This window comes from Mus pahari, chromosome X (genome assembly GCF_900095145.1).
Source record: "Mus pahari chromosome X, PAHARI_EIJ_v1.1, whole genome shotgun sequence".
NCBI lineage: Eukaryota > Metazoa > Chordata > Mammalia > Rodentia > Muridae > Mus > Mus pahari.
This window is the reverse complement of record NC_034613.1, coordinates 73,939,276-73,963,069: the sequence shown is the minus strand read 5'-3', so window position 1 is coordinate 73,963,069 and position 23,794 is coordinate 73,939,276. Positions and strand designations below refer to the sequence as shown.

The 23,794-nt window shown below is 41.7% G+C and overlaps 1 protein-coding gene and 2 pseudogenes across 1 annotated transcript; 1 reads left to right on the top strand and 2 right to left on the bottom strand.

The window, feature by feature from the left end:
- Nucleotides 1–677: 677 nt before the first annotated feature.
- Nucleotides 678–1,634, top strand: LOC110314378 (melanoma-associated antigen B3-like). Its single transcript, XM_021188774.1, has one exon. The coding sequence runs from the start codon at nt 678–680 to the stop codon at nt 1,632–1,634; it is 957 nt and encodes a 318-aa protein (XP_021044433.1).
- Nucleotides 1,635–9,471: 7,837 nt separating this feature from the next.
- Nucleotides 9,472–11,943, bottom strand: LOC110314072 (annotated as a pseudogene).
- An 881-nt stretch (nt 11,944–12,824) lies between these two features.
- Nucleotides 12,825–13,415, bottom strand: LOC110313372 (annotated as a pseudogene).
- Between the last annotated feature and the right edge of the window lie 10,379 nt (nt 13,416–23,794).

Below are 23,794 nucleotides of genomic sequence, written 5' to 3'. Positions count from 1 at the left end.
ATAGGAAACTTTTGGGATAGCATTTGAAATGTAAATAAAGAAAATAATAATAATAATAATAATAATAATAATAATAATAATAATAATAATAAAAGTAAGTCCCAGAGAGGGAGGTGTTATCTAACAGAGGCGCAGATTCAGTGGGCAGAATATTTCTGGACATGAATTCTCAGTGAGCCCATGTCAGCTCTTAGAACTGAATAAACCATGAAAAGTGTTGAGGGTTCTGGTATTCTTTCCTTTCATCGTAAGGACCCATGGAAGGAAATGAGAGCATTAGATGGAGTTATCCAAAATGAGAGCTGCACAAGGAAGAGGCCCAGGTTTACTAACAATTTGATATGATAATGGCACTGGCTTAGAAGCTAGGAAATCTTCCTATCTCAGAAAGAAGGGGATCCATCGGAATTAAGCCTTCCAACACCACTTACATTCCCAAATGGGTTGGCAGGCTACAGTCTAAAGCACACTTTAATTAGTTCTGTAGGGTTATCAGAGGGCAGACTGGTCAGAACAAGGGCACAGTGGGTTCTTAGAGCAGTACTTTTACCACATCCTGTAAAGGTGGGCTCCTTAGAGCCAAAAGTTATCTCTCCATTGAAGGTACTTACACAATCTCAGTCTCTCTCCAGGTAACAGAATCACTGGTTTGCTAGCTCACACTGAACAAGATCAGTATGCCTCGGGGTCAAAAGGAAAAGCTCCATGCTGGAGGAAAATGCCACCAGGCTCAAGGTGAGACCCAGGATCTCCAGGGTGCTCAGGCCCCTGCAACAGAGGAGAAAAGCCATCCCCCTCCATCTTCTCCTCATTTGGGGATTACTACCCATACAAAATCTACTTCTAAATTACAAAGCACCTCCAAGGCGCCCCAGAAAGCCCTTAAAGGAGCTAAGGGCAAAATTAAGAGAAAACAAAGTTCTCCCAAGGCCTCACCCTCTACTGTGAAGCGCCCTAAAAAGTCTCTCATTGGTGCAGTCCGCCTGGTGGTGAGCTACATGATGCAAATGTGTAGAATGAAAAGGCCCATTCTGAAAGCAGATTTGTTGAAGGTGATCACCAAAACCCATAGAGAACACTTTAATGAGATTTTCACAAGAGCTTCGTTCAACTTAGAGGTGGTTCTTGGTGTAGACATAAAGGAAGTAGACTCTATGAAGAATTCCTACACCCTTGTTAGCAAAATGAATCTCCCTAACAATGGTGTTGTGACTAAAGGAAGGGGATTTCCCAAGACTGGCCTGCTCATGAATATCCTAGGGGTGATCTTCCTGAAAGGAAACCGTGCCACTGAGGACAAGATCTGGGAATTCCTGAATAAGATGAAAATATACGATGGAAAGAAGCATTTCATTTTTGGGGAACCCAGGAAGCTTATCACTCAAGATTTAGTGAAGCTTAAATACCTGGAGTATCAGCCAGTGCCTAACAGAGATCCAGCAAGCTATGAATTTCTGTGGGGTCCCAGGTCTCATGCTGAGACAAGCAAGATGAAAATCCTGGAATTTTTGGCTAAGATCAACCACACAGTTCCGAGTGTCTTCCAGGCTCGGTACGATGAGGCTTTGAAAGATGAAGAAAGAGCTGGAGCTGCAGCTGCAGCTGTAGTCAGTGAAACCCCCGATACCAATTAAAGGTCCCACAGCCATGTCAAACAGGTCCTCTCACACCTAGTGACATTAAGAGTTTTTGATTTGACCTTGTAGTTCAAGAGGACAATTCAAGAAAGGGCTGATGATGGACAGTTTTCAACTAGAGGAAGTAGAGTGAATAGCTTTGCGTTTCTGTTCTCTATGGGCAATTTGGAAAGTTATCTGCATTTTTGTTTCGTTCAGTTTTTCAAATGTTCTTTCTGTGTATCAATATGATTAGCTCAATATACTGTGTTGTTCATTCAAATTCATCGGTATGCAGAATAAGTTTCTTTATAAAAGAAATTTTAAACAATTCATCATTAAATATATGATGAGATGGAGAAAGAGAAAAATGGTAATTTGGTTAATATTTGCATTAAAACTTTTCTCTTTATATGATGAAATAAAAATATATAAATGTCTTTGCTTCATTTATCTGGGTGGAGTTGAATAGGGGAAACAATGTTATCAAAATTTATTGTATGAAAATTTTCAATTAAAAATTGTGCATGTAAGTAATATTCAGTTAGGCCCAAATGCTCATAGACTTAATTGTTCCCTAAACATAATTTGACCATCTACTCTTAGCGCTTCCGTGCTAATGCTGGAGGGCTAAGATAACGAAGATGTAGTAAATAACCATGCAATTAATTATAATGTCCAGAAAAAGGAAACGAAGGAAGAGGATTTTACAAGAATGTAATCAACTAGCAATTATTTGATTAATACAAAGTTGGGTTTTAGGAAGCCTCAGGGCTTTCAGTGGGAAAGAATTTAAATGTGGCTACCAGATAGAATTAGAGTAGGATGTTCGAGTGAGACCGTCAGTGTTATGTAAATAAAGAAAATATCAAATGAAAAATAAAAGAAATGAAGAATGGGGAACTGGGAGAGAACTGGCAGGACTAGAATGTATCCGTAAGGCTGTGCCAGAAGTTAAAGATCACTGAATACCCTGGGTGTTGTATATACTCATAATCTGAAAAAGGAGCCATTGCTCAAGGAAAGTGAGACACCTAGAAAATACTGTGCTGGCACTCTTTGTCATGGACTGGGACATCCAGAGGGTGCTCCTTTAAAGGACACTCATCAGGTTACACTGTGTGTGATTTGACAACTTTCAAATAGTTCCAGTAGAGGTTAGAGAGAGAAAAGTGGAAGTGGCTTAAGTTGAATGCCAACTCAAGAGAAGGGAAGTTTCAAGGTACCTGAAGTATGTATTTTAAAAATTGTGCTGTTCTGGGCAGTGGTGGCACATGCCTTTAATCTTAGCACTGTTAAGGCAAAGACAGGCATATCTCTGAGTTCAAGGCCAGCCCTGTCTACAGAGAAAGTTCAAGCATTGCCAAGGCTGCACTGAAACACACTCTCCAAAACAAAGCAACAAAACAAATGAACAACAGCAAAAAATTATGTTGTATCAACTGAGGAAGTCAACCTCACACTGAAATTGATTTTTCATAAGGAAAAAAAAATAGTACTTGGTTTCTCTTGGTAAGCTTCACTTTATCTGAGAGGGTTTTCTTTAATTTTCAATATAGTTCCTAGCTTTAAAAATAGTGTGTTTTACTGCAATATGGAAGGAAAATGAGTCATAACAAGATTTTGTATTTTAAAAAAATTAGTCCCATAATTTTACATATTTAATACATACTTAGGCATTCTTGAAAGACAAGGCTTTTCATAATCACTTCACATATGAAAGGCCTGAAGCTCACAGATTTTGGTAATGTGCAGTTTCACACAACTGATAAACTACAAGGCTTGAACAAAGGCCAATGTCTGATGTAGTAGGAGATACTAGGAGAGCAACCTCTCCTGTGCCCGTTGGATTGTCCATCCATTCACTTTATGACAGTGCTGGGCCTTATATTTAATACTCCAGGTTTTCTTGTAGACAAAAGATAGAGGAATTTCTTTTCCTAGTCTATTCAGCCACCCCACTTTTTTTCCTATGAAATGGTTTATTTTTCCAAATTAATAGTGGTTTGATATTGGTTTACAAGGAGACCTAAGAATACATATTATTTAACTTTTTCTTAGTTTTCCAAAACCATTTATTTACCAAAGTGTATATTTGCCAAATAGTAACAAATAATAACTTCAGCTTTACAAGATTTACATATTGGTGATGCCAACTCTTTCCCAAACAATATAAAAATTCACTACTTCTCAGTTTTCCCACTCTACATGGTGTCATCCTCAAGCTAGGATTCATGCAGATCCTATGGAGTGAACTAAATTGTTCTCCTTTCCTCCTTTTTACTGTGAGTTTAAGGATCCAATTTTGTATGTGCTTCAACTTGACTTTTCTGTGGTGACTGAAATGATTCTGTCCAGCTTTCCATGGTATTCTTGTGCACTGCAGTGACATCTCCCCATCCCCTTGTATCCCACTCCATCCTTGAACCTCTCCCCTAAAATAAAATTAACACACACACACACACACACACACACACACACACACACACACAGAAAATATATCATCATGGAAGATGTAGTGTGGAAGATGTAGTATGTCACAGTTTGTACCACAGTACACACATCTTCATTTGCAAATGTCTGTTAAAATGAGTCATTGTTCTGATTTGAGGTCTCTGGCTTTTGTGAAACCATCAATATTGAATCCACACCAGGATTCCTCCTGGTTATCCTATTGTTGTCCTGTGTCATTGAGATCCTACAGCTTTGGGTCAGCTGGACTGGCCCTTTCACTACCCCCAACTGTTCACAAAGGATGTAGATTTGGGGATGAGCCACCATGTGGTTGCTGGCAATTGAACTCAGGACCTCAGGAAGAGCAGTAGATGCTCTTAAGTGCTGAGCCATCCCTCTAGCCAGATCGTGATTTTTTTTTTAAGGAGATATTTTGCGTCTAATCCACTAGATTAAAATACATTACCAGAACAATAATCAGTCTGAAAGGCAGAGAAAAGAATGGAGGAAAGAGAGAAAATACTAGTCAAATGGTGATTACGTGTGCAAATCAGATTAACTCAAAAGCTAATGTCTTCATATACCATCTTTCTGCACAATTTCCTTTTAAAAAATTATAGCCTTTTCAATGTAAATATGTGAGGCCAAATCTTACTTTTAATGAAAAAAATAGAATAATCTTGTGTTTTTCTAAAGAAATGTCTGTCCAAGGTCTCTGCCTTGTGTCATGATTTCACTATAATAAAGGGTAATTGATCATATAATTTAGTGTTTCCCAATGGTTCTGTGAACCAGGAATGTGAATGAAATGAAAGCGATTCCTAAAAGAGGAGAAGATAGAAAGCATGTCAGGCAGGTATGTCCGCTGGAGCTTCTCCTACCCTAATAATTACTAAAGGTTCCCAGGGTCTGCCTTACCCGAAGGAGACTTGCCTCACATCAGTGGAGGTAGACTGAAATCTATGAGAAACTGAAGACCCTGATGCAAGGTCAGATGAACCCCAGAAGTACTCACCCAGAGCCAAGTGATGCATAGTATCCCGTCACTGTGGTCAGGTCACAGAGTTCACAGACAGCCTTCATTGAGTGGGGCTAATTCCTCCATTGGAATTCTCTGGAAAATCAATACCTTGGTCTCAGGTCTGGCTGACTCCAGCCTTGAGATGGAGGCTTTTCTATGTATGATAGGTACAAAGTAAACACTCTGAAAAGTGCTAAAACTACAACGCCCCTCTCAGTGAGACCCTTATATTATTCTCTGTCAAACATAGAGATTTCAGGTATAAATATAACACAAAACAACTTTCATACCCTGCTTAGCAGAAGGAAGATCCTACTGCGAGTTAGACTTAGAACCCTGAGTCAGGACTCCCAATGAGAATTCCCACACAAAACAGCAATCTCTCTGACACTTCTGGAGTGGAGACAGGTGGGTGAAGAGGTCAGAGGTCAACTGTGGTTGTTATTTGCTGTCAGGAGCCACTTTTTTTTTTTTTTTTTTTTTTTGTCCTCAGGCCTTTTTCCCGGTCTAGTACTTGGCCAGCAAGCCCCTGGGAGCTGCTTCTGTCTGCCAGCCCAGCACTGGGATGACACATCACAGTCAGCTTCTGGGAACTGAGCTCAGGTTCAAAGTTTTAAGGTATATGCTTTGCTGACTGAGATGTCTTTTCAGTTCTTGTAGGCCACATCTTAGAAATGAAGGAGATTTGTGGAAAGATAAAATCCGTAACCTTCAATCCCATTAATAAGAACTACACCAAAGGTAGAGTTTTTAAAATTAAGTTATTTATTTACTTTACACTCCAATCCAAGCTTCCCCTCCACCCTCTCCTCTCCCCCCTCCACCTAGTCACTCCCTCTCACCTCACCTCCAACCTCTTCATCCCTCCTCCCCTTCTCCTGAGAAAAGGGGAGGGCTCCCATAGATATCAACCAGCCTTGGCAAATAAAGATTCAGTAAAAATAGGAGTCTCTTCTACTGAGGCTAGACAAGGCAGCCCAGTTAGGGGAAAGGGATCCAAAGGCAGGTGATAGAGTCAGAGACAGCCCCTGCTTCTGCTGTTAGGGATCCCACATGAAGACAAGGCTACACAACTGTTACATATGGGTAGGGGGGGATAGGTCTGTCCCATGTATTCGCTCTGGTTGGCAGCTCAGTTTTTATGTTCTTGTAGACAGAACAAACTGTAGATGGGAGATTTTGTGGCTAGATTGGTGTCCCAGTCTGGCTATTGGAAGTCTTGCCTGGTTACAGGAGATGGTAGGTTTGAGCTCCATATTCCCCATTACTGGAAGTCTTAGCTCAGGTCACACTTAAACATTCCTGGGAGTTTCCATCGTCTTATGTTTCTAGCTCGTCACAGAGATGCCACTTCTTAATCCTGTTGTCTTTCTGAGTACTCTCTCTCTCTATCCTCTCTCATCTTGTTCCTCCTACTACCATCCCCACTGCTCCCCTCCCATGACCCCTCTGCCCCATACCCCCCAAGTCTAATCTAGTTACCCTTCTCATTGAAATTCAAGCACCCCTTACTTTGGGCCCTCCTTGTTTTATATATGTATGGAAGACTTTAGGTTAAGAGGAAGTCTCTAAGATCATAACCTACAAATGAATATAGGAAAAAACAAATGGCCTGGCCCCTTGATCCCTTTTATTCGGTCCTTAAATTAAGGAGAAAAGAACAAGGCAGAAGCTTTCATATGGTATTAAAGAACTGACTTTATTTTAGAGCAGTTTTAAGTTTACAAACATCTGAACAGAATGTAGAAGGTTCCTATGCAACTTGAGTTTCTAGACATACACAACTTCCCTGCTACCAGCATCCCATAGTATAGTGGTACATTTCTTATACATTAGCAAATTTGTATTTTCATGTCATTACATCAGATTCTAAAGTCCATAGTTTATGTTAGACTTCACTTGTGGTGTTGTATATTGTGTGGGGGTTTGATAAATTTCATAATTTATATTCACTGTTAAAGCATCACTTTATATGTAATATAAAGTAATATGTGCATAAGTTTCTTTTGTATCTTTTCATGGATTAATAACTCATTTTTTTGAAGAAAAGTTAGTTGTGGAGCCTTTAACATACAATATTTGTTCAAGTTGTGTCCGTTTGAAGTAGTTAAGTCACAACTAGAGGACAAGTCTCAATTTTTTTAATGACATATTCCAAATGTACCACCAATCTATCAGATCGCAAACTGACAAACATTATGATTGCTACCAGTTTGGGTAACTACAAATAAAATTGTCATAAATCAGCCTGGAGCAATGGCTCAGAGGTAAAGGCACTGACTGCTCTTCTGAAGGTCTTGAGTTCAAATCCCAGCAACCACATGGTGACTCACAACCACCGGTATCTGAAGACAGCTATAGTGTACTTAGATAATAATGAATAAATATTTGGGTTGGAGTGAGCAGAGGTCCTGAATTCAATTCCCAGCAATCACAAGATGGCTCACAACCATCTATACAGCTAAGTGTATTCATATACACAAAATAAATAAATAAATCTTTAAAAAAATTGTCATAAATCATTCTGTGCAGACTATTTCATAGGTGTTAAGTTTGTTGGTGGTTTTTGTTTTTGTTTTTGTTTACTTATTTGGGTAAATATCAAGTAGCATAATGGTTGTAGTCTATGGTAGAAGTCTGTGTGGTTTTGTAGGAAACCCTCCAAATTGTTTTCCAATCTAATTGTATGATTTTCCATCCTCACCAGGGATGAATGAGGGCTTTTATTGCACAGTATTTAGGTGCCCGCATCACTTGCACTTCATTTCACACTCTCGTCATTTGTCTCAAACTAGTCACCATGTCTCAAGATGAGAAGGACCATGTCCATGCCTGTGAGAAACACTACTGAGCTCAAGCTGAAATCCAGTATCTCCAAGTTGTGCCCAACTCCTACTCTTTCCTACCTTTCTTCTTTGGGGAATATTTCCAGAGCAGAGCTGTCGCTGCCAGTCTCTAGCATCCTCAGAAACTTCCGCTTACCACCAAGATGTTCTGTCATCAATGTTTTGGATTTGGGCTCTTCTAATAGATGTAGAGTAGTATTGCATTTTTTATTTTACTTTCCAATTGTCTAGAGCTTATAATGTTAGGACATACATATTTATATTCTGTATCTTTGGGGGAAGCATCTTTTCAGATCTTTTCTACATTTTATATTGAATTTTGTATTTATCATTGAGTTGTAGATACTCTTGAATATCATGAAACAGCCCTTTATCAAGTAGTTCTTGATACAAAAGTTTTATTTCTCCAAGTTTGTGAGGTTTCTTCTTATTCTCTTTATGTTATTTTTGCTAGGGAAGGGATGTGTTTTAATTCTGTGAAGGCAAATATATCATATGGTTCATGGATGCCCATTGTTTTTTGCCTCGGGTTTAGAGGAAATGAGACCATTAGTCTTAATGTGCAGTCACCAGTGAACAAGGAGGACAATGGCCCTGCAGGGATCTTAGATGAGAACACAGAGTAAAGACTTAGGGCCCAAGGAGCTCAAGACAGGCAGGGTCTACTGAGCTATCATCACTGCATGTTCCTTGGCAGGGATGGTTGAATGAGTCACCCTTACACTTCCTTGTATGGGTCCCAGAAAGTATCTTTTCTCTGGAAGAAAGACAGTGAGAATGATACTCCCTTTATTTACTTCTTATTAGTAGTACATAGTATGGTACATAATAGTAGTTTCAACATAATATTTTATACACGTATTAAATATACATCAATCTCGCGTGTCCTGCATTCATCGGCTCTTATCCCACTCATCATCCTAATGATCTCCTTTGCCCCCAATATTTCCCTTTCTACTTTCATGTCTTTTCTTTTTTGTCTAGATATTTTTTCAGCACCCCACTCCTTTATTTCCTCCCTTGTAAAGGAAACTTCAGTTCAGGAGCTCTCCTTTCCAGCCCTCAAGTCCCCAAGAGACAAGGGACCACAGGCACCAGATCTTTGGTGAGACAGTACAGGTCTCAGACACTTGCCTCCAGCCCTGAGGTTCTGGCTGTTTGTGTCAGTGAGTCAGTAGTACCCTTCCAAAGGAGGGACCAGGGTCAGTTCTGAGTGGCAAACATCTTGAGGCAAGAGGCCACCTTAACTAGGCCTGAGGCGAACCCACCACAGCAAAGGTCACCTCTGTCTGAAGAGAGACTAAGCCAGTGCGGGACAGCCAGTTCAGTTACCTCAAGGGGAACACAGTCCTTCATTGAGAAGGACACGATCCACCTGGATGGATACTCTCGCACACATCAAGGCAACTTGCCCCTTTCATGGCCCATGTGGCTGCAGCTGGCAGCAGACACAGCATACTTCTAGATGGATGAAGGGAGATGGCCTAGATTCTAGCCATAGGAGCTTATTGCAGCAGGCTTCCAGGAGGGGAGCTCAATCCCGAGGACAGTTGACCATGACTTCACCCAGGGCCTCCAACACCTCTTGCTTGTAGTCATCAAAGTCACTGTTGATTTGACTGACACCCTGCTCCTCCACCACCCACAACTAGCAGTTGGTGTCTGTGATGAGGCATGCATCATGGCTGACAGGGAGCCCCTCGTAGTCATTGATGGCCTCCCCCAGGGCGTCGATGGACTCTATGTCCAAGTTATTGGTTGGTGCATCCAAGATCCAGGCTCCCAACAGGCCAGCTCCACAAACACATAACTCAGGCTTTCTGCCCACCAGAGAGTTTGCAGATCTGGATGGTGTGGGCGTGGCTCTTCAGACCAAAAAGGCCCAAGTACTTTCGGGCATCCTGGTAGGGCAGATTGAAGCTCCGCTGCAGGTACTCAGTGGGCTTCTCCATGTGCAGCTGCTCTGCGTACTGCTGGTTAAAGAAGCTGATTTTCAGTCGATGGCTCTTCTTCACTTCCCTATTGGTTGGTGTGAGCTTGCCTGTTAGCAGCAGAAGTAGTGTGCTCTTCCCCACACCATTGGGACCCACAAAGCAAATTCGGGAGTCCTTGTCGATGCTGAAATCTAGATTCTTAAAGAGTGGCTTCTGCCCCTCATAGCCAAACGTCACACCGTGCAGGCCCAGCACAGTTGGACCGAGAGGCGGGGTGGATCTGGGAAGGTGAAGCACACAGCGTACTCTACTCCTTGGGATGTTTCAGGAGCTCAGGGGGCTCCTGAGACTCTTCATCCTGGTTTTTCAGGCGGCACCTCTGCTGTTTTCCAGTTAGGACTTCCTTTGTTTGCTTTTCTGCTTGCCTGGTGGACTTGCCCCCAGCCTTCAGCTTCTTCTCCTGCTTCTCATACTGTTTTAGCAGTTCTTTCTGCTTCTGCTGGTACATCTTCTTGAAGGTCATGTAATTGCCCCTGTAGTAATGGAGCCGCTGGGTGTCCAGGTGGATGCTATTTGTGCAAATGTCATCCAGAAAGCCACTGGTCATGGGAGACAATCAGCAACGTCTTTCTCCAGCCCTGAAGGTAGTTATTGAGCCAGATGATGGTGTTGAGGTCCAGGTGGTTAGAGTGCTCATACAGCATCAGCAGCGTTGATTCCATGAACAGTGCCCTGGCTGGGGAGACACACATTCTCCAACCCCTAGAGAACGTCTGTGTGGGCCGATTCTGCATCTCAGGGTTGAAGCCCAAGCCAGCCAGGGTCAGCTGTGACTTGACCTCCACAGCTGCTGCCCCAGTAGCTCACAGTTCCTCATACACCTTTTCTAGTTTCTCAGCAGCAGTGGCATCCCCCTGCTCCAGCTGTGCCTGAAGCTGTCACTCCTCCTCCAGCATCCTTAGTCTTGGAATCTTCGCGAAGAACAGCTTGCACAGCTGGTGTTTCATTAGCCACCACCTCCTGCTCATACAGCAGCACATCAATGTTAGGGGGGATGCTCAGGGCATGGTTGGCAATGTGCTTCAGCCGCATGGTTTTGCCTTTGCCATTGGGTCCCACCAGCCCATAGTGGCGGCCGGCCACTCAGGTCAGCATTGATAAACAGCTCCTTGCCATGGATGGAGATGCTGAACTTGTTGTCAGATGCATTTTCTAACATTGCCTGGCAGGAAGACACCTCTGCCTGGGACACAGAGAAGTCGTTTTCTGCAGCATTAGCTGCTTTTAATGACTCCACCTGTCATTCATAATCCATCTGTTTCTTCAGCTTTTTCTTTTCCTTTTTGCTAAGGTTGGCGTAGGGATCATTTGCCTTCAACTCCCCTTCTTTCTCTTCTTTCTCTTCCCCTGAACCCTGCTTGGCCTCCTTTTTTGTCTTTGTCCTTCCCTTGGTGAGGAGGCTCCTTTTCTTTAGCTGTGTCTTCCTCATCCTCCCCTTCACTGTCTGCAGCAGCAGGCTTATCCTTGGCTTTCCCTTTTGATTTCTCCTCCTTGTCCTTTTTACTCCTGAGCCGTGGCTCCTCAGCCACGGCTTTATTGATGCGATTCTTCTCTGGCTTTTCTTCCTCCTCTTCCTCCTCATTCTCGTGCTGAATCAGGGCTTCAAAAACATTTCCACCCTTGGTCTTCTTCCATCCTAGGGGTATGGGGGGCAAGTACCTCATCTTCCTCATCACTGGCTGGCACAGACAGCTGTTTAAATCACTCCATGAGCACTCTCTCATCACTATCATCGTCCACATCCTTCTTCCAATGGCCTTTCCTGGTGTCTCGCTTTTTCTTCTGTTGCTGCTGTTGCTGTTGCTGCTCCTTCTCCTTCTGCAATTTTTCCTCTTCCCTAGCTTGTTTGTCCTCTACTGCCAGCTCCTCAAAGAAAGTCTTTTTGGTCTTCTTGTCCTTTTTGCCTTTCTTCACTACTTTGTCCGCGGGGCTCGTGCCCTGGCCGCTGTCCTCTCGCCGCCATCCCCAAGCCACTCAGGCTCGGGCGGCTTCTGCTTGGGACCCTTCTGCATTGCTTTGGCAGTTACAAGTAGTCTAAATATTTTTGATGAAAGGAAATACTACGTGTTTGTCTTTCTGACTTTGACATACCTTTTAAGATTTTGATCCATCAGTGCACTTTGTAGGGTGTTCTTGTTGTTGTTTGCAACAGTAAGGAATCACCCTAGAATCCATACACTAAGTAAACCACTGAGCTCTCAGGAATTCTCTAAGGAACTTTTAAGCATGAACTTCAGAGCCAGGCACAGTAGCGCATACTTGTAATCCCAACACTTGGGAGACTAGTGTAGGATATCTGCAAATTTGATGCCAAATTGGGCTACCTAGTGAGAGTCATCTCAACTAAATAAACAACCCACAAAAATAAAGTGTAAATCTCAGGAAGATCTGTGATGGAAAGGAGGGCCAGATCCTGTCAAGGGTTAACATGAAAATACTGAAGTCCAACTTAAAGAAACATCTGCACTCTTCAACAGAGGCTGTGTCCTGCTGTCTCTCAGGTTAAATATAGGTACAGTATTTTTCATCTGGGTATATGCCCAGGAATGTATTGCTGGGTCCTCAGGTGGTACTGTGTCCAATTTTCTAAGGAGCCATCAAACTGGGTTATATTTTTAAAGATAAGAATAATGACTTATTGCAGACATTCCTACTATGTGGACCAGTGTTGAGACTTGTATTAGAAGAAAGCCTATGAAGACAAATGGGAAGCAAAAACCTAGTAGATGTATAAACTATACAGGCATCACTTATTGTAGAGCACAAAGCCCGTTGCCTGGACTTCTGGCACTCACCCATTAGTTCAAGTCAAATTGCTCATATTTTCTACAAGCCTGCAAGTTTCATAACTCCAATTGAGGGTGTTGTGCTCTTGCTAGTCTAGAGCCTCAGGTCACATCCTATGAGCCTGTCCTTCCAGGCTCAGCCAACAGCTCCTTAGGCAGATCCTGGTTGACCTGTTCTGTCAAGTGGCTTTGGATATCAAAAATCTCCTTTACCTAGAAGTCCTTGGGGTGGAGAATAGCTGAATGGTGTCTAAGACTCTGAGGGCACTGAGATCCAGGTCTCCTTCCTTTGGTACTAGCCAAATAAGTATCTCTTGCTTCCCTCTAATCATTGACAGATATACTCTAGTTTAAGAGCATTCTTCCCAAAGTCTGGTCACAGAAATATGCCTGCTTCATCTTGCAGGAACCAGTTGAAAGGGAAGATATGGAACAGCCAGGTTCCTTTAGGTCTCTCCATGCTCAGTCAGTGTTTCAGGTAGTGTCCAAGTTTAACCAGGAAAAAACCACATGGCAAATTGATGTCATTCTTCTGTTCAGCAGCTGCAGTGGCCTTTGATGGCATGGAGCTATCCACAGACATCCCATGAGTCTAGCTGAAAGCTTTGTTCACTAAGCATAGCATTTTGGATCTACAGCCTCCATAAAATGATGGCATTAATAGAGACATTCTCTGGGGCTGCCCAGGCTGGGTTAACAATGGGAATCAGAATGCAGGTTCACCAATCTCCTTCTCACCGGGTATCTAGGGATTTTCCATCCAGTAGATTTTGGTGATATCAGGTGGAAGGGACAATGTCCACCCAGGCCATCACTGGTTCTACTACATTGGTCAAAAGGGTTACTCTGCCGGTCTGCACCTCTACCCGTACCTGTGGCAGAAGAGCATGCCTGTTACCTGACCCCACAGACCTGCAAGTATCCCAGGAAGTCTGCTCTAACTAGGGACACAGGTGAGACCCCTTCCCCAATATCCACACCAACTGGAAACCTCACAGAGCTCATCAGGCATGGGATATGTCCTGCCCTGCCAGAGCTCTATCACCCTTCTGTTTAGCACCTCAGTATGCACCTTGAGCAGATCAACATGCATGCTTCCTGACCTCACAGCCCTACCTGTCTCCCAGGAGGTCTACCTTAACCAGGGACACATGACACCAGCTCTAACCAAGGGCACAGGAAGCCATCTGAAATCAGAAACCCAGCTTTGCCTGCCTCCCAGGAGGCCTAATCTAACCTGACACAGTTCAACCTGCCTCCAAGGAGGTCTGCTCCAACCTTAGACACCCAGCCCAGTTAACACCAGCGATAACCAAAAGGCAAAATGCCAAGTGCACGAACATAGTCAACAGACACCAATGCAGTTTGGCACCATCAGAACCCAGCTTTCCAACCACAACAAGCCCTGGATACCCTAATACACCTGAACAGCAAGATTGGAGGGGACTGGGAGGGAGCAACATTTGGAATGTACATAAAATAATGAATTAGTAATAAAAAATGAAATTGGGGGAAAATGAACCTCAAGAAACTGAAGAAAAACAAGGGTTACTCTGGATTATGGCCACGGCATTGGGATTGCTGGTCCAGAGTTAACCTTCACTGTCAAACTGCATCTAGGTGCTTTCATCTGCCATCTTCTACTTTCCTGCTTGGTGAGGCAGGCTGCACCATAGGCAGATTGGTCCTGACATAGGCACTGGGGAACACAGCTGCCACATTACACTTCTTTCCCTCTCCTATTTCAGGTGATGTTTCCAGAGTATATCTAGTGATTGCATTTCAAGGATCCTCTTAAAGCTCCACTCGCTATCATGATTGCTGCAGATGCTTCATGTCTAGGATTTGATGAATGTGTTAAGAGCCAACGTGGTGAAAGTGTGAGTTCCTTTAAGGTCCTGACTTTCACTGAGAGCTCACACAAAGGTCTTTCTAGGTAGGAAAGCAAAAATATTTATGAAGTGTCTGCCATAAAAGTATAAAATAAAATGCTGATTATAAAAACATCAATGATAGAGACTTTCAATGAAAAAAAATGCAAAGAGCATCATATTAGTCTCTTTTCTGTTATAGTAAAGTACCCAAACCTATGTACATCATAAATAAAAGATAGGTGGTAAATATAGCATTTTCTTCAGCACCTTGGAAGGGTACCATGGATAATTACAATAAAAGAAATGGAAAGGGAATTATCAATGTAAAAAAAAAAAACAAGAATGTGGGTGAGAGGATTGCCTCATTTTATAGTCTACTTACACAAAAGCTAATTCAAACAATGAGCATCATTTGACCCGTGTAAAGGTAATTCATTAATGACTGAATTAGTTGCTGCTAGATCTAATTTCTCAAAGGTTCCACCATCTTAATGATGCCATACTGGGGACACTTTCATTATGTAAACTTTGGTGAATATTTTTCAACCACATCAAAGCCATAGTGAACATGACTCTGAGATTCACAGTAGAACATTTGAAAACATAGGACTAGTATTTGGTCTTTAATTTAAGGAAGTCAGCTCCTTCCTGCAAACTTGTCACTAAGCTGAACTTTATCAGTTATGAGAGTCTTATCAGTGGCTTGGGATTTCTCAAGGAGATGTGTGTACGTGTGTGTGTGTGTGTGTGTGTGTGTGTGTGTGTGTGTGTGCTGGGGAAGGCAGGTAGCAAAGTCAGTAAAGTACTTGCTAAACAAGCATGGTGATCTGTGTTTGTTTCACAGTATCCATTTTAAAAAAAATATAAAAACATACTTGTAATGTCAGTACTGAGAATGCAGAGAGATAAGGACCCTTCCCTAAGGCAAGCCCTTCTTTCCCCCCTTCTATTCGGGTACTTTATTTATATCAGACAGACCATCCCTACATTACACAATAGTCAATCTAGGGTAGAAGAATAGAACTAAGTAATCCAAAGGGCCAAGATTCCTTTTAGTCTGGCAACATGTTAGTCTATCCATCTCATCATGAGGAGACTTCACAGGATGATGGAGAGAAACCAGAACCAGAGTTTAAGCCGAAGCTTCTCACTTCTGCCAGAACTAGGGTCATTCCACTATAATGGCTGTGGGATCCTTCCAGTCCCAGTGAAGTATGAAGCAAGGTATTCTGTTTTTGATAATGAAAGCCGGTAAGCTTATAACTAGTGGAAGGTCCAAGTGAAGCTGTTGAAAACAAAGGCTATAATGGGTTTGTGTTTGTGTAAAATATAAGTGAATTGGATATTTAGGGTTTTTTAAATAGTGTTAAGAGCTCTTTATTTTAGTTGAAATTTTATTTTTACAATTCAAGTTTATGGATGGTACTGATAACACATTTATTGGAATCTATCAGGTTGAAGAGTAAAAAATTTGATATTGTATAAAACAATTCAAACATATTTATGTATATGTGATCCAAAAAAGAATGTGGCATCAGAATAATGATTTTATGAAAAAAAAAGAAAACCTGTTCTTCAATAAAGTTAAGCATAACAGGAGGCAGTAAAAAGAAATATAAAATGGTACTAATCGTGGCTTTTTGTTTTATTACGTTTAGTCTTTTTTTTCTATGAAACTAATTACATGTATGCAGATATATGCAGATTGTGTTGGCTGTTTTAGGAATGTAAGAAAAAAAGTCACAAATTTTTCTTAGTGCATATTTGCTCTTTGGATACCTGAATATTAAATGAGCAGCTATTCTGTGAAAGGATATTGGCAAGCACAAAAGAAGCAGAACAAAAAGACTCAACTCTTGTATATCAAATGTTAGAGTTTAAAGAGTGTCCATCATACAGGTGGGTATAATGTTAGCACTGGAGAAGTAAAGACTGACCTCTGGCACCTACTAGCCAGTCACTCACACAGTGAACTCCGGGCCAATGAAAGACCCTGTCTCAAAAAAATCAAGTTTGACAGTGCATAAGGATTGACACTTGAGGTTGACCACTGGCATCTACATATGTGCATGTGCCTTCATACAGACTCACATCTGAACACACAGAGCAAGAGAGAGAGAGAGAGAGAGAGAGAGAGAGAAAGAGAGAGAGAGAGAGAGACAGAGACAGAGACAGAAACAGAGAGACAGAGACAGAGACAGAAACAGAGAGACAGAGACAGAGAGACAGAGAGAGACAGGCAGAGAATCAGAGATAGACAGAGACAGAGGCACTCACAGAGAGACAGAGACACAGAGATACACAGAAACAGAGACACATAGAGAGACACACAGAAATCTATAGAAGGAAGGTGATCAGATACTTTCTTTTTTAAGGCATTTTTTTAGATATTGTCTTCATTTACATTTCAAATGCTATCCTCAGAGCCCCCTCTACCCTCCTCCACCCTGCTCCCCAACCCACCCACTCCTGCTTCCTGGCCCTGGCATTCCTCTGTACTGAGGCATATGATTTTCGAAATACCAAGGGCCTCTCCTCCCATTGATGGCCGACTAGGCCATGCTCTGCTACATATGCAACTAAAGACAGAGAAGCTAAAGAGGAGAAAATATGAGGGGATCCAAATGAGGATGCCTAGTATAACCTTTCCTCGATAAGGTAATATTAACATGGGACAGCTGCAGATCCCTCAGTGACAGGTACATTTAAGTTAACTGCATGACAGCTAGATGAGAATGTAAATAGATGTTCAGAGCTGAGATTCTACATGTAGATCAGAGAGAATCTCCTTCTGGGGTACACAGAGAGAATGTCCTGTGCTCTTTGAGGTTAGAAACTCAGAAGCCACCAGGACAGCACTTTTTGTTATATTCACTAAAAGGATATTTAAATTTTTGTTTTCACGCATGCACGTGTGTGTGTGTGTGTGTGTGTGTGTGTGTGTGTGTGTGTGTGTGTGCAAGCAAAGCAGATATGGATTTTTTAAAGAAATGGTTAAATAAATGAACTTAGGAACAGCTTTAGGTGTATTCAAACCATAGCCAGAGGGTTGCATCGACCCCAGGATATCTCTGAATGGGGCCCAGAACACTTACAGATTACAACACCATACTGCAATATCAAAAGGTTGGTCGACTGGGATAGAAAGTCAGATCCGGTCTTTAAATAGAATCCTAGAAGATTTATCTTGGTTACACCTCTACTGAAAACATGATTTAATGAGGAAACTGGTTCTCAAATTTTCATTGTAAGTAGCATTTTGAGCTGATTTGTTGCCTCATGTCCTAGAGTGTTAAAACTTTTTTTTAATCTTCTAGATTAAAAAAATCATCAGTGTGGAATGGTATCCTCTGTGGCTAAAACAACTGTAATAATGGTAGTAATGGTAGACATCTCTTAAAGTCTCAGTGCATGGAAGGCATGGTGCCAGGGGCTTCGCATACACTAACTGCACACTACTAATATTATAAGATAGATCATATGACTTGATCTTGCAGATGCATTGCCTGAAGCTCATAGAGTTTGGTAATGTACTCAAACTCACCCATCTGTTAAATGAATAATTTGGGCCTAAATTCTGAGTCTCAAGTACTCTAAGAGCCCACTTTACCCAACTTTCCCCAAATTGATGCTGATCAGGAACTGAACCATAATTTTCTATCCCCTACTATTCCAAAATGGAGTTCAGATGACTGAAAAGAAGGACTTTAACACAAATCCTGAATTAGAACACAAAATCAAATCAATAAAAATGTAAAATGAACTGAGAAGAGTGAATAAAAGAGAAAAACAGGTAATATGGACTCTAAAGACCCAAGGCTCAGAAAATCATCTGGCTATATTCTTCTGTGAGGAAAGCAAGTGTCTTAGAAGGGGCCTTTATCTGATTGGCAAAAAATGTTTAAATGATCAGTGTGTTCTCTGATATGACAATATTTATCTTGAGGTGCCTGTCATAAAAAAATGTTTTATTTAGAGCCCAGGAACACGGGCAAAGATGAAGACATCTTAGTGTATTGTAAAATATTAGTTAATACCAAAATAAAAATAAACCAATAGAATATACTATTAAGAACAAACAGTTCATCATATTGTTAAAAAGATTAATTGGTAGCTGGCCAAGATTATTTGGTTAATATATTTTAACACTATTTTCTTCCATTTCAATTCAGTTTTTATCAGTTATCAGATTGTTATCATATCAGCTTTAAGACTGTGTTTATTAATTTTCAGAGACTTTTTACTTAGTTTTATTTTATGTGTATGGGTGTTTTGTCTGCGTGTATATTTGTGCACTTTGTGTATGCCTTGTGAATCTGGGGACTAGAAGGGGGCATTAGACTCCCTTGAACTGGAGTTTCAGCTTGTCCTGAGCCACTATGTAGGTGCTGGAAAGAAAACTCATATCTGATGGAAGAACAAGTGGTCTTAGCCATTGAGCCATCTCTCTAGAACCTAAAGGTATTTTTAACATCATTTGGTGCCATCACTTAGAAGTTACTTGGGAAGAAAAGTGTGAATTTATCAATTAAGTTACTGTGTGTCCTTTCTTTCATTGAAATTTCTCAACTTCACATTCCTGGGAAAGGGACTTCTCCTCAAGGTTTGCAATCAACAAACTGGTCATGTTTCCTCAGGGATATGTAATTTTCCTCAAAGCCTTTAAACAATAGACAGCAGTCAAGATTAACAAGGAGTGAAGAGACAGTCATACCACAATCAATTGGAAACTTAAGGAAGATGACAATGTATAAAATGTGATAAGCTAACTACTGGAGGTCTCTTTAAATTCCATTTCTCCACTGTTGGACATTTTGGCTAAGGTCACTCCCATTGAGTCCTGGGAACCTCTCATATCCCATGTCTTTGGGACTTCCTAGATGTTCCCCTCCCCAGCAGCTGCATATTTCTAGTCATTCTCCTGGTCCTCTGGGCTTCTCTCCTATTTCCCGCCCCCCTCCATATCTGATCCTGCTTCTTTTCCTCTTCCCTCCCCTCTCCTATCCAGGTCTTTCCCTCCCTCTGCCTCCCATGATTATTTTCTTCTATATTCTATGTGGGACTAAAGCATCCTCAATTGGGCCTTCCTTCTTGTTTAACTTCTTAGGGTCTGTGGTGTGTATAACAGGTATTCTGTACTTTTTGGCTAATATCTACTTATCAGTGAGTACATAACATGCATGTCCTCTTGGGTCTGGATTGCCTCACTCAGGAGGATATTTTCTTGTTCCATCCATTTGCCTACAAATTTCATGATGTTGTTGGGTTTTTTTGTTGTTGTTTGTTTTGTTTTTTGTTTTGCTTTGTTTTTTGAGACAGGTTTTCTCTGTTTAGCCTTGGCTGTCCTGGAACTCACTCTGTAGACCAGGCTGACCTCGAACTCAGATCCAGCTGCCTCTGCCTCCCAAGTGCTAGGATTAAAGGCATGTACCACCACTGGCTGGCTGGATTGCTTCCTATTAAGAATGAGCCTACTATGAACATAGTGGAGCATGTACCCTGTGATATAATGGAGCACCTTATGTGTATAGGTCCAGAATTTACCAGACTTACCAGGTCTTCAGGTAGATCTATTTCCAATTTTCTGAGAAAACTGCCAGGTCGATTTCCAGAGTGGTTGTACCAATTTACAATCCCACCAGCAGTGGAGGAGTGTTCCACTTTCTCCACATCCTCTCCAGCTTCTACTGTCACCTGAATTTTTTTCACTTTTCTAAAGATTTGTTACAAAAGACAAAATTATAATGTGAAATAGCAATAATATGTCATGAGTTAGAGAAGAAAATCACATTTACTCATAACTTTCTTAAACCTCACATATACCAACTTTCAAACTTGCATAAATATTCAGCTAGATATCAAATTGTAACTGGAAGGAAATGATAAATATCATTTATTCACCCCACTATATTAATTATTCTATAGCCTCAGGGAAAACATGCAGCATAATCTTCAGGATTTTCCTTGTCTTTTTCATTCTCCTCTCTTTTTGTTCATTTTTTGATTCTTTCTTTATTTACATTTTAAATATTTTCCCCTTTCCGGGTCTCCCCTTCAGAAATGACCTATCCCACCCCCTCCCTCTGCCTCTATGAGGATGCTCCCCCACCAACCCATCCACTCCCATTTTCCATCCCTGGCATTCTCTTACACTGGGGAATCAAACACCCTCAGGACCAAGGGGCCCTCCTCCCACTGATGTCCAACAAGGCAATCCTCTGCTACATATGCCACTGGAGCCATGGGTCCTTCTATGTGTATTCTTTGGTTGGTGGTCCAGTCCCCGGGAGCTTGGGTGTCTGGCCTGTTGTCACTGTTGTTCCATCCATGGGGCTACAAATACCCTCAGTTCCTCCAGTCCCTTCTCCAACTCCTCTATCAGGGACCTCACACACTCAGTCCAATGGTTGACTGTGAGCATCTGCCTCTGTATTTGTCAGGCTCTGGCAGAGCCTCTCAGGAGACAGCCATATCAGGCTTCCATCAACAAGCACTTCCTAGCTTCCACAGTAGTGTCTGGGTTTGGTGACTGTATATGGGATGGGTCATTAGGTGGGGCAGTCTCTGGATGGCCTTTCCTTCAGTCTCTGATCCATACTTAGTCTCCATATTTCCTCCTGTGAGTATTTTGTTCACCTTTCTAAGAAGCACTGAAACATCCACACTTTGGTCTTCCTTCTTAGGCTTCATATGGTCTGTGAATTGAATCCTTGGTATTATGAAAATGTGGGCCAGTATCCACTTGTCAGTGAGTACACTCCATATGTGTGTGGTTTTTTTTGTTTTTTGTTTTGTTTGTGTGTGTGTGTGTGTGTGTGTGTGTGTGTGTGTGTGTGTGTGACTGAATTACGTCACTCCACCTGAGGGGTTTTTTTTGGTTTTGGTTTTTTGTTTGTTTGTTTTGTTTTGTTTTTTATTTTAGCCATTCTGATTGGTGTAAGGTGGAATCTGAGGGTTGTTTTGATTTGTATTTCCCTGATGACTAAGGATGATGACCTTTAAAATGCTTCTTGGCCATTTGAGATTCTTCTGTTGAGAATTCCCTTTTTAGCTCTGTACCCCAATCTTTAAATAGGTTATTTGATCTTTTTGAAGTCAATTGTCTTGAGTTCTTTATATATTTTGGACATTAGTCCTCTATTGGAATATAGAGTAGGTGAAGATCTTTTCCCCATGTGTGGCTCATAAGTTTGTCCTATTGACACTGTCCTTTGCCTTACAGAAGCTTTTCAGTTTCAAGAGGTCCCATTTATTAATTATTGATCTTAGCACCTGAGCCGTTGGTGTTCAGGAAAATTTCCCCTGTGCCAATGATTTTGAGGCTATTTCCTACTTTCTCTTCTATTAGATTCAGTGTGTCTGATTTTATATTGAGGTTCTTGATCCACTTGGACTTGAGTTTTGTGTAGGGTGATAAATATGGATCAATTTGCATTCTACATGCAGACTGCCAGTTAGACCAGCACCGTTTATTGAAGATGCTTTCTTTTTTCTACTGTATGGTTTTGGCCCCAGTGGAGGGATGTGGACAACAACCCACGTTCAAATATTTTGACCCAGAATTATTCCTGTCTAAAAGAAATGCAGGGACAAAAAATTGGATCAGATACTGAAGGACCAGCCACCAACTTGATATCCATCTGACGGGTGGGCATCAAACCCTGACACTATTACTGATGCTATGCTGTGCTTTTGTAGATAGGAGCCTAAGCATAGTTGTTTTTTGTTTTTGTTTTTGTTTTTGTTTTGTTGAGTGGCTCTACCAGAAGCTGACTGAGACATGCAAATACCCACAGCCAACCACTGGACTGAGGTCTGGGACCCCTATGGAAGAGTTAGGGGAAGGATAGAAAGAGCTAAAGGGGATTGCAATCTCATAGAAAGACCAAAAATGTTAAAGAACCTGTACCCCTGGGAGCTCTCAGAGACTTAGTCACCACACAATGGGCATATATGATCTGGCACATATGTAGCAGAGGCCTGCCTTGTTTGGCCTCAGTGGGAGAGGATGTACCTAATCCTGTAAAGATTTGATGGCCCGGGTAAGGGGGATGTCTGAAGTGGGAGGAGGACCCTCTCAGAGGTGAAGGAGGGGGATGGGGTGAAGAACTCTGGGAGGGGGACTGGAGGGGAAGCAACATTTGGGATGTAAATAAATAAAATAATTGAAAAAGAAACTATCCTGCAAATAAATATTTTGAAATGTGATAAGCATAAATCAGGACTATTAGAAAGATACATGGGCTGGGCATGGTGGTGCACTCCTTTAATCCCAGCACTCCGGAGGCAGAGGAAGGCAAATTTCTGAGTTCGAGGCCAGCCTGGTCTACAAAGTGAGTTCCAGGACAGCCAGGGCTATACAGAGAAACAGTGTCTCGAAAAAACAAATCAAAACATAAAAAAAAGAGAAAGATACATAGGACACTGTGGGATCATACAGTGATGTGTCCTTGTTATCCATTCTTGACCTGAACAAAAGGACTTTCCCAATTTTAACTTAGAACTCTTAGGGAGAAACGTTTAATAGGAAAGGCAGAGAAGTCCCAAAACAGACCATTTGTCCGGGTCAGCATCTGACTGTGAACTGCATGTAGTGTGCATTCGAGAAGAGCTCCCTCGGGTAGATACTACAAAATGTTCAGCTCTGTATTCCCTAGGAAGTCCCGGTTAGAACAATACATTAAGCTTGATTTCTTCCTAGAAAATTTCAGGCAAGTGAGGTCACAGTGGAATGAGAGCAGCCTTAAATTTTGCTAGAAGAGAAATTCTAGTGCCTAATGAGAATGTAAAGACTTGCTGGGTGTGGTGGCGCACGCCTTTAATCCCAGCACTCGGGAGGCAGAGGCAGGCGGATTTCTGAGTTCGAGGCCAGCCTGGTCTACATAGTGAGTTCCAGGACAGCCAGAGCTACACAGAGAAACCCTGTCTCAAAAAAAAAAAATGTAAAGACTTTAAATGTTATAGGGTTGTGCTTTTAAAAAAAAAAATGTGTGTGGGCGGGGTGGCCGGTCACATAACAATTCCCCACCTGATTTTCGATTTTCCATACTACTCAGGCAATCCTATGTCTGACCTGAAATATCTCCAAAAGAAAAGTAGTGATTTCTAGTTGGTAGAGCCCTAGTTCAACCAAGGAAGAATTTTGGAGAAAGTCTGAATACGAGAGAAGATCTGTATAGGCCATTCTCAGGGTCGGCTCCGCA